General features: G+C 42.2%; 1 protein-coding gene and 1 pseudogene across 1 annotated transcript in view; one reads left to right on the top strand and one right to left on the bottom strand.

Annotated features, from left to right (window-relative positions):
• Positions 1 to 11,797, top strand: part of TATDN2 (TatD DNase domain containing 2) — a 40,328-nt gene that overhangs the window by 11,258 nt on the left and 17,273 nt on the right. The window contains 1 exon segment of the mRNA XM_017847504.1: positions 1,740 to 2,273. Within this exon segment, the coding sequence (XP_017702993.1) occupies positions 1,740 to 2,273 (534 nt within the window).
• LOC108512293 (nuclear transcription factor Y subunit beta pseudogene) lies at positions 5,678 to 6,417 on the bottom strand (annotated as a pseudogene).

The following is an 11,797-nucleotide window of genomic DNA, read 5'->3' as shown; positions in this document are numbered from 1 at the left end:
CCTCATGATCCGCCCGTCTCGGCCTCCCAAAGTGCTGGGATTACAGGCTTGAGCCACCGCGCCCGGCCTTTTTTTAAATTTTTAATTTTTGAGATGGAATTTTGCTCTTGTTGCCCGGGCTGGAGTGCAGTGGCACAATCTTGCCTCACTGCAACCTCCGCCTTCTGGTTTCAAGCGATTCTCTTGCCTCAGCCTCCTGAGTAGGGGGGATTACAGATGCCCGCTGCCACGCCGGCTAATTTTTGTATTTTTATTAGAGACAGGGTTTTGCCACGTTGGCCAGGTTGGTCTCAAACTCCTGACATCAGGTGATCCACTTGCCTCGGCTTCCCAAAGTGCTGGGATTACAGGTGTGAGCCACCGTGCCCAGCCGAGACTAACCCTCTTTCTACTTCCCTGCATTACCCAAAGAGATCCATTATAAACAGTTTGGCTTTTTAGACTTTGCTAATATGTACATATAAAGCACTTTTGTCTTTTTTTTTTTTTTGAGACAGGGTCTCACTCTGTCGCCCAGGCTGGAGTGCAGTGGTGCCGTCACGGCTCACTGAAACCTCCGCCTCCCAGGTTCAAGCGATTCTTGTGCCTTAGCCTCCCATGATCACAGGCATGTGCCACCATGGCCCAGCTAATTTTTGTATTTTTAGTAGAGACAGGGTTTTGCCATGTTGCCCAAGCTGGTCTTGAATTCCCAAGCCCAAGTGATCTTCCTCCCTTGGCCTCCCAAAATTGGGATTGGGATTACAGGCGTGAGCCACTGCGCCCCACGTGTTTTTATAGAGATGGGGTTTCGCCATGTTGGCCAGGCTTGTCTCCAACTCCTGGGTTCAAGGGGTCCACTTGCCTGGGCTTCCCAGAGTGCTGAATTGCAGGCATGAGCCACTGTGCCTGGTCTGTATTTACTTTTGAGAGGAATTTAATAGAAATGATTTAGGAGTGCAGATGGGATAATGGTTTACTGCTTATGGAATGGCCTTAGGGGGACATTTGTGGAGTGTTCTTACACCCGACTGGGATTAGACTGGATTGGAATTTCACAGCAAAATAGTCTTGCAGACAAAAAGTTTAGCTTTTTCTTTGTGGAGTCCTGGAGTGAGTGGGCGCTAGAGGGGGCTGAGGCTTCACTTCCATCTCGGAGGAGGTTTGTTGTTGGGAGCAGTCTATCTTGATTGACCCTGGTGCAGTCACTGAGAAACTGAGGCATTTTCCAAAACCAAGTTGATGATTTGAGGGGCAGAGTTTGCAGAGAACTTTCAGGAGGCTTTGGGTGTGGTGGGAAAAACACTGCACTCAGGACTTGGGGATTGGAGTTCCTGGGGCTAGCCCTTGCCCTCACTGGGTCCTCAGGTTTCCTTTACCCTTAGATATGGGATTGGGCTAACTGGTTTCTAGGGCCCTTTCCAGTGGCAAGAGCTTGAGCTGCTGTTTTGCCTGAAGCGCATTCCTTGCCTTCCAGGAGCTTGCAGTCTGGTTTAATGAGAGTGTTCATTTCAGCTCCTTTCCTCCCCCTGCAGTGAGAGGATATCATCTGCTGAGCTTGAGAAGGTAAATGCTAAGAAATGGCAGCAATCAACCCCTCTTACAGTGCCACTTCACCACCTGGAGAGAACCTTTGCCTTAGCCACAATCACTGTCCCTTTGACTGGTAGAACCGCCACTGATTTATAATTTGCCAGATGCTTCATGTACGAAAGTACCCTTGGAACAACACTTTCAATTCTGTTTTTTTTTTTTTCCAGGTTGATTCCAAAGATAGTTCTCATAACTCCACAAACTCTGAATTTGCAGCTGAAGCTGAGGATCAGAATGATACAATTGAGGAACCCAACAAGGTCCAGAAAAGGAAGAGGGATAGACTTCGAGACCAGGGCTCCACAATGATCTACCTGAAGGCTATCCAGGGCATCCTGGGGAAATCGATGCCAAAAAGGAAGGGAGAGGCTGCCATTCGGGCAAAACCAAGCACAGCAGAGCGTCCCAGCCGTGGAGAAGGACCAGCCAGGAGTGAAGGACCAGCCAAGACTGCAGAAGGAGCAGCCAGGAGTGTCACAGTCACCACTGCTCAGAAGGAGAAAGACTCAACCCCAGAGATCAGCGTGGAGGAGGACAAGACTGTGCCAGAGAAGAGCAGCTTCTACGACAGGAGAGTAGTTATAGACCCTCAGGAGAAACCCAGTGAGGAGCCCCTTGGGGACCGCAGGACAGTCATTGACAAATGCTCTCCACCCCTAGAGTTCTTGGATGACGCTGACTCTCATTTAGAAATCCAAAAAGTGAGTAAAGCTCGTGCCAGGCATCTGACTTTTTAGTTCTCTTGATGAAATGTGTTCCATCTTTCTAGCTTGATCCTAAGTGTTACTAGTTAAAAACAGTACTTTACGTAACCAGGCCTCCAAGAAACAAATTGATGGTTTTCTTCTAACATACTTTTCAGATTTTCAGATTTTCAGTTATTAATAAATGTAAACTGAGTTTTTTTTTTTTTAAAGGATTTATATGTTAGGATGTGGGTTTAGCTGCTGAGATACTGGTGCCTTTTGTCTTGATTCTCTATCACCCCTCAACACAGTGTCCATCTCTTGGTGTGAAATGGGTACTCTGATAGGACTCAGGGTTTGTTAATGTGGGCATTCTGGCCAGTGGAAAGGGGAGAAGAGGAAAGTGCATTTCTTCCTTGTTAAGAGCTTGGCTCAAGAGTTGCACATGGTATATCTGCTATTGACAAGAGTGGGGAAACCTGGTTGATACCTAGCTGCAAAGGAATCTGGAAAATCAGCCTTCATCTAGGCAGACTTATACCTTGATAACCAGAGAAGAAGGGAAGGATGTCGTTGGAAGAATACTGGTGATTTTTAACATAGCTTATAATTGAGGGGCAGCATTCTTCTATCTTTTTTTTTGTTGTTGTTGAGACAGAGTCTTGCTCTGTTGCCCAGGCTGGAGTGCAATGGCATGATCGTGGCTCACTGCAACCTTCACCTTCCAGTTTCAAGCAATTCTCCTGCCTCAGCCTCCCGAGTAGCTGGGATTACAGGCGTGCGCCACCAAACCTGGCTAGTTTTTGTATTTTTAGTAGAGACGGGGTTTCTCCATGTCGGTCAGGCTGGTCTCAAACTCCTGACCTTGTGATCTACCCGCCTTGGCCTCCCAAAGTGGTGGGATTGCAGGCGTGAGCCACTGTGCCTGGCCGCATTCCTTCATCTTACTCGTCTCCACCCATCCTTTATTACTGCTCCACAGGCAGCTTCTCATCTTTTAGCTCTTTCTTCTAGTACTTACCCCATGTTTCTAAATAATCTTTACTGTTGGTCAGTTTTTCAGTTTTAGATGTCTGAGAACTTCTTGCTTGGGAGATGAGAATTTAGTTCTCTGTACCTCCTTCAGAAGCATCCACACCCAGGGATACGTTAGCTTCCCCTTTCTGCAGCCTCCCTGCGTGGCTTGAATACCTTTTGGATTAAGTCTGTTTAAGATTGGTTACTGCCATGTTCACAGCTGAGTCGCTTTGTATACTCTGATCACATTTTCTTTCTTGTAAAACTTCATTTTCCTTAAAGTTCATCGTTACTTTGTTTTTCCTTTGGTTTTCCCTGTACCTTTCTCTAATTAATCTCCAAACTGTGAGAGCCATAAAATCCTTCTCAATATGGTCAAAATAAGGAATCTATTCCTTTTTTTTTTGTTTTTGGCTTGGAGGTATGCGTCCTCAGCCCTCTGTAGTCCTACTCTGCTCTGGTCTGGACTGCCTGCCCTTAGGCCTGCTGGCAGCTGTCTCTCTGGAGCCTCCTTCACATTTCTCCCGGATTGAGTCTTCTGCTACCTATAACTCTGTGTCTTCTCATGTTCTTCTTCCTTGGTTTACTCTCACATTTTGGTGGAATACTTTTTCTAGTAGCTTCTTGAGAAAGGGTACATGGAGAAACTTTTTTTGGAAAACATGTGTTTGAGATTGCCTTTTTTTTTGACCTGGAAAAGATGTTCCCAATATATTGTTAAGTGAAAAAAGCAGGTTACAAAACGGTATGCACAATATGAGCCCATTTTATAAAATATACATATTTAGCAAAGTAAACGTACAAATGATATTTATCAAAATATTAACATTGGTTCTTTCAACATAGTAGGATGATTGTTGATTTTGCTTAACTACTCCCCATTTTTTCCTGTTTGAATTTACTATAATGAAGATTGCTTTTAAATGGATAGTAGGAGATGAGGGCATTATTAACCTCTGATTAGCCTATACTCCTCAACGGGTTCCTTCTGGCAAAGTAAATGTTCTATTTCAGCCTGATATTGGGACAAGTTGCTCCGACACTTATAAATTTGAGTGTGTACTTCAAAGATGACTTATTCGACTCCAACTTCCTTTTAGGCGTAACTATACAATAGCAATTTTTGATATTAAACTTAAAAAAAACCGCAAGTTAAGTTAACACCAAAGAAGAATAGTGAGAAAATAGCAATATCCTCACTTTTCAAAAAGATAACAATCCAAGTATTATACTACTAAATGTATACAAAGTTACATGTATCTAAGTTTAGTTTATTGCAAAGAAATTATGAAGACACCACGCTAGAAGTTGGCAGACTTCTACTTCACACCGTTCACAGCACTCAACTCTGTTCTCCATTGTCTTGCAGCTTCACCCGTGTAAAAGGTCAATACACTTAATGTCTGATGTTTTCTTGGTTTCCATAGTCATACAGGGAAATACCGTTTCAATTAAATAAAGGTAAAATGACAAGCATTTACCACAGGACTATAAAAAATTCCTCTTCTGGAAGAGGGATCACAATAGTAGTTGAAGATGATGATTTGGAAACAAAAATCATGTACCAAATGAAACAGGGGCACCCATTTTCAAGAGCACTAGGACTACATTAAACTTATAATGTATTCCCACATTCTTAATAAATGTAACTCAAAACCAAATCTTTTTTTAGGTCTTAAAAAAGCTCCAACTAACTAAAAACTACATTTAACAGGCACGATGAACAGTGTAAACAGCTTTTTAAGCGGCACCTAAGTTTAACGAGGGCAGACAATATTTGCTTCTGGCATCGCACTTATTCATATTACATTTTTCAAAAAAATGATGCTGCTTTAGAACTACTTAATGTTTTACATAAAAAAAATAATTTTAATAGTTGAATACAGCAAATGCTAGAATCTAGCTAGGTTATCATGCAAGGTATAAACCAAGACAAACTCAAATTTGGTAATAAAGGCAATTGCATTCAAAAATGAACTCTACCCTTATATTTTATGTAAAAGGGCAAGCATCGCATGAATAGTTGTAACCAGCTGCCTTACTTGGCTTACTTGAATTACAAAAGTAACATGATTCGATATGAAAATAAGAAACTGTCTACAAATCTCTGACAGTAATAAATTGCAGTGTACAATGCATACAGGAGTCATACAGAGCAACAAACTCATACAAAACAAAAATATTTTAATACCTTTAAAATCCAAATTTTTCTTTAAAATCATTCATGAAAAAGATTCTCAAGTCAGAATTAACACCTCGATTAGTCAAGCATCAGGAAGCTACATTACAGCTATTAATATACAAAGATACATCTTTTCACCAGTCTTTCCTTCTGATGTCTTTGTTCCGGAATCATACAGACTCTCATTTCTCTACACTCCCCATTCTATCATTTCTTCAAATCATGAAAAGTGAATTTGCTGAACACCAGAAATCTGTTGATAGGATGTTGTGTAAACCATAACATTTTGTTGTTGACCATCTGTGGTTATTAAGCCAGCTGGTAACTGGTTAGTAAATGCCTCCTCTGTAAGCTCTTCACTTAGTCCATCTGTAGCGTGACTGCTCCACCAATTCCCTTTTCTCCTTTCCTAGCCTCTCTGAATTTCTGAAGGTATAATTTCAGAGGTTCCACATAACTGTCAAAGCCTAAGGTTGACATAGCAAAGAGAATATCTTCTCCATTGATTGTTTTTCGCTTCTCTTGATGGTACCTTTTGCTTGCCTCAGATGTTCTATAAAGCTCATGAACTCACTCATACACTCTTGAACACATTCTTTGGCATCTTTTGTAATCTTTCCCGTTTGAGGTATGGCATTTTTCATTATCCTAGCCACATTTGCTATTGGAAGATATATATCTTGTTCTCTGAAACTTTCTTTTGAACCATTTGTGTCCTCATGATCATTCTGCTGTCCTCAGTATCATCATGAGGGTATATAACATAATGACTTCCTCCAATATAGTCTGCAGAGATTTCTAGTTGAGAAGCATCTGTTGTAGAACTGTCACCATCCATTGTCATGAAATACTGTCAGAACCATGTTGTCAGTGGTGCTGAAGAACACCTGTCTAAAAAGGTGTCTGATCTTTGTGATTTCAACCTCCAGTGCAGCCCTGGTCGGCACCTGTCTCCTGAGATTGCCTTTATTTTACCTTTAACCTTGATTGCAAGCTTGACTGGTTTCGGAATTCCAGGTTGGAAATCATTTTGTTTGGGATTTTGAAGGCATTGCTCCTTTTCTTCTGGGCTTTTTTTTTTTTTTTTTTTGAGATGGAGTCTTGCTCTGTCTTGCCCAGGCTGGAGTGCAGTGATGTGGTCTTGGCTCACTACAGCCTCCACCTCCCAGATTCAAGTGATTCTCCTGTCTCAGCCTCCCGAGTAGCTGGGATTATAGGCGCATGCCACCACACCTGGCTAATTTTGTGTTTTTAGTAGAGACACAGTTTCATCATGTTAGCCAGACTGGTCGCGAACTCCTGACCTAAGGTGATCCACCTGCCTAGGCTTCCCAAAGTACTGGGATTACAGGTGTGAGCCACCTTGCCTGACCTCTTCTGGTTTTCTTGATGTCTGAAGCTATTCTGGTTCCTTGGTTTATGATTGTTTTTGTGTGTACACACACACACACACACACACACATATATATATATATATTTTTTTTTTTTTTTGCTTCGAGACAGAGTCTTGCTCTGTCGGCCAGGCTGGAGTCCAGTGGCACAATCTTAGCTCACTGCAATCTTCACCTCCTAGGTTCAAGCGAGTCTCCTGCCTCAGCCCCCTGAGTAGCCGGGATTACAGGCGTGTGCCACCACACCTGGCTAATTTTTGTATTTTTAGTAGAGATGGGGTTTCACCATGTTGGTGAGGCTGGTCTTGAACTCCTGACCTTGTGATCTACCTGCCTCGGCCTCCCAAAGTGCTGGGATTACAGGTGTGAGCCACCGTGGATTTTTCAGGACTGGTCCTCTAATTTTATTGCCTTTCTCCTTGTTTCTAGCCAACTTCTTGCTTTACTTTGTAGGAGATTTCCTTTTCTTTATCTTCCAACCCAGCTGTTTTATTTAGTTTTACTTTCTGCTGTCATGCTTTTATTATCCAAGAGCTCTTTTGTTTTTTAATAACATCTCTGTTCTTGTTTCATCTTCTGTTATCTCTTTTAGGGAATTCATGGTAGTTTTTTGGCTTGGTTTTAGTTTTCTTTAAGTTGCTTCTTTCTGTTTCTTTTGATTTCTTCTGTGTTAGAGGCTGTCTTCACATGTCTGATAATCTTTGATTGTCTGTGATCAAGAATGGGAGGATTTAAAAGCTATTTAGAAGCTCTGAGCACAAAGACTTTGAGCTTTGCTTTGGGATGATCTGGAGAGCATAACCCTCCTCCCCTCGCCATGTCACTGCTTTTAGGAAAAGTGCTGGAATTACAGGCATGAGCCCCACGCCCAGCCTAAATTAAAAGTTTTGGCCAGGCGCAGTGGCTCATGCCTGTAATCCAAGCACTTTGGGAGGCCGAGGCAGGTGGATCACCTGAGGTCAGGAGTTCGAGACCAGCCTGACCAACATGGTGAAATCCCGTCTCTACTAAAAATACAAAAATTAGCCAGGCATGGTGGTCCATGCCTGTAATCCCAGCTGCTCAGGAGGCTGAAAGAGGAGAATCGCTTGAACCCAGGAGGAGGAGGTGGCAGTGAGCTAAGATCACACCACTGCATTCCAGCCTGGGCCACAGAGTGAGACTCTGTCTCAAAAAGACAAAAAAGAAAAAAAAATTAGCAGCAATGAAAAAACAAACAGAAAACAAAAAACAAAACAAAAAAAAAAAAAAAAAAATAACAAAGGGGGAAAAAAAAAAAAAAAAAAAAAAAAAAAAAAAAAAAACTACACATGGGGAAAAAAAGAAAAAAAGCAAAAAAAAAAATCAACATAAATGTTAGAAGATATGTTAGTTAGAAGAAACGTTAGTTTCATCTGCAACTTCACCCTTACTTTGAGAGATGTGGTACCTCCAATTCCTGAGTCTTTCTGGGGTCCTGTAGTCTGGTTCTGGGTTTTTTCTCACTGAAGGCTTAGGTTTTGGCCATCTGATCTCCTTGGCTGATAATCGTGAGATGGGCGGATGATGAAGTCAGGAGATCGAGACCATTCTGGCTAACATGGTGAAACACCGTCTCTACTAACAATACAAAAAAATTAGCCAGGCATGGTAGCGGGTGCCTGTAGTCCCAGCTACTCCGGAGGCTGAGGCAGGAGAATGGCGTGAACCAGAGAGGCAGAGCTTGCGGTGAGCCGACATCACGCCACCGCACTCCAGCCTGGGCAACAGAGCAAGACTCTGTCTCAAAAAAAAAAAGAAAAAAGTTTTTGTCACCCAGGTTGGAGTGCAGTGGCATGATCATAGCTCATTGCACCTTTATTTTTCTGTGGTCCCCTTGGTTTAACTTTTCCAAGCATCAACTTTTGTCTTTTGCTGGGTGGGGAGAGGGCAGGCCATCTGCACGGGGTGGGAGCAGGGGTCTGGAGATCTTGACAGACTTCACCTAATCTCCTGTTTTCATCTGCAGCTTCACCCTCACTTTGAGAGGTGTGGTACCTCCAATTCCTGAGTCTTTCTGGGGTCCTGTAGTCTGGTTCTGGGTTTTTTTCTCACTGAAGGCTTAGGTTTTGGCCATCTGATCTCCTTGGCTGATAATCATTAACCCATCTGTTTTCTATGCTCTATTATCTGTGAATAACATCCAATTCTCATTTAATTTGCTTTGCTGTTCATTTTGTGTGCTTTCTCCTTGTAGGTTTATATCTTTTCAAATGTATTTCGTGTAACTTTAGAAGGGTTTTGGGTGGGTAGGACAAAACTATATGTGCTATTATATATAATTGGAAATTCCCACATAAAGTCGGCTTGTAAGGTATTTTCCTCCCAAATATGTAATGGGTGTGTTTTCTGTCTAATATAGATTATCTTACTTGGTTGCCTCAAATTCCATTGTGTGGATGAATTTTCTAAAGTTATACCCAAACTTCTGTTTATGAGACTGGACGACATTTAGGTTTTCTCTTACCTATCTATTTGGAGACAGCACAATGTGGTAGGTGAGCATGTGAGTGTTGGGATCAGACCATTTGAGTTTAAATCTTGGCTCTGCCAGTCAAATTAGGATCTTGAGAAAGTTAGCCTCTTGGAGCCCCGGTTTCTTCCTGTGTGTAAAATGGGCTAGCTTTTCAAATGTTACCACTTGTAAAAAGCTAATACAGGGTCAGATGCATTTTGGGTTTACAACCTCTTGCAGCTATTCAACTGTGTGTGAAAATGGCCATAGACAACATACAAGTGAACGGGCCTGACTGTATTCCAATAACACTTTATTTACACAAGCAGGCAGTGTATTGGGTACCTGTGGGCTACAGCATGCGGAACCCTGAATTAATACATGATTCCTCTTTGCTCAGTGCCCAGTAGTAGGTGCTCAATAAATGTAACTTTAAGTTTTACCATACAGGCTTAAACCTAAGGCAATCTTTTTTTTTTTTTTTGAGACAGAGTCTTGCTCTATTACCCAGGTTGGAGTACAGTGGCTCACTGCAACTTCTGCCTCCCAGGTTCAAGTGATTCTCACGTCTCAGCCTCCTGAACAGCTGGAGTTACAGATGTGCACAACCACATTTGGCTAGTTTTTTGTATTTTTAGTAGAGCTGGGGTTTTGCCATGTTGCCCAGGCTGGTCTAGAACTCCTCAGCTCAAGTGATCTGCCTGCTTTGGCCTCGCAAAGTGCTGGGATTACAGGTGTGAGCCACCGTGCCCCGCCAAGGCAGTCTTGAATGTAGGCAGTCTCCTATTTACCCCCGACAAAAAAAATCTGAAAACATTTTCTTGACCAACTTGACTCTAGAAACCTTTCAAGGATTTAGATGACATAATTATTATGTCTGTTTATGGTATATGTTTCTAGTTACATGTGCATTTTTGAAACTGCTTTTGTCCTTACTTTGCCATTTTCCTATCCACTCAGTGATTAAGTTTTCCTGTTTGTTTCATGATTGTTTTGGTTCATTGGAAGAGGATCCAAGTGAGAACCGTGTGTGGCAATTTTTAAATGTGTCAAATCTCTTTGTCTCTATAGATTCTTCTTTCTCCCCCTCCAAGATGTTGTAATTTATTTGTTGTAAAAAATGGGGTCATATGTCTCGTTTTTGCTGATGAGAATATAGCACTTTTTGAATCTGTGTATTGTTCTTGGAAATTTTGTTCCAAGTTGCAGATAGTCATCATACCACATTGAGGCAGTCTGTTTCCATTTTTCCTCGAGGTGTGTTTTTGGGATTGCCATAATGTGACCACCTCCAATTATTTTGCAGAGATGTTAATGATATGTTACTGTATATGATAAACACTTTGACTTTCAGGTGCACGTATACAAAAGTAGACTTGTAATTCCAGTATGTCTCACTAGAAAATTCAGTAGGAGGAGTGAGGTTCCAAGATGGCCGAATAGGAACAGTAGGGGCTGACTGACACCTCACGTGGCCGGGTGCGCCTCTCAGACGAAGCTTCCAGAGGAACAATCAGGCAGCAACATTTGCTGTTCTGCAATATTTGCTGTTCTGCAGCCTCTGCTGGTGATGCCCAGGCAAACAGGGTCTGGAGTGGACCTCCAGCAAACTCCAACAGACCTGCAGCTGAGGGTCCTGACTGTTAGAAGGAAAACTAACAGAAAGGACGTCCACACCAAAACCCTATTTGTACGTTACCATCATCAAAGACCAAAGGTAGATAAAACCGCAAAGATGGGGAGAAACCAGAGGAGAAAAGCTGAAAATTCTAAAAATCAGAGTGCCTCTTCTCCTCCAAAGGAACGCAGCTCCTCGCCAGCAACAGAACAAAGCTGGACAGAGAATGACTTTGACGAGTTGAGAGAAGAAGGCTTCAGACAATCAAACTTCTCCAAGCTAAAGGACGATGTTCGAACCCATTGCAAAGAAGCTAAAAACCTTGAAAACAGATGAGACGAATGACTAACTAGAATAACCAGTGTAGAGAAGTCCTTAAATGACCTGATGGAGCTGAAAACCATAACACAAGAACTACGTGACACATGCACAAGCTTCAGTAGCCGATTCGAGCAACTGGAAGAAAGGGTATCAGTGATTGAAGATCAAATGAATGAAATGAAGTGAGAAGAGAAGTTTAGAGAAAAAAGAGTAAAAAGAAATGAACAAAGCCTCCAAGAAATATGGGACTATGTGAAAATACCAAATCTACGTCTGATTGGTGTACCTGAAAGTGATGGGGAGAATGGAACTAAGTTAGAAAACACTGTTCAGGATATTTTCCAGGAAAACTTCCCCAACCTAGCAAGGCAGGCCGACATTCAAATTCAAGAAATAGAATTCTACAAAGGTACTCCTTGAGAAGAGCAACTCCAAGACACGTAATTGTCAGATTCACTGAAGTTGAAATGAAAGAAAAAATGTTAAGGGCAGCCAGAGAGAAAGGTCGGGTTACCCACAAAGGGAAGCCCATCAGAC

The sequence above is a fragment of the Rhinopithecus bieti genome, unplaced genomic scaffold, assembly GCF_001698545.2.
Source record: "Rhinopithecus bieti isolate Rb0 unplaced genomic scaffold, ASM169854v2 scaffold_29378, whole genome shotgun sequence".
Lineage (NCBI taxonomy): Eukaryota > Metazoa > Chordata > Mammalia > Primates > Cercopithecidae > Rhinopithecus > Rhinopithecus bieti.
Note: the sequence above shows the minus strand (reverse complement) of the source record. Positions and strands in the feature narration are given on the sequence as shown.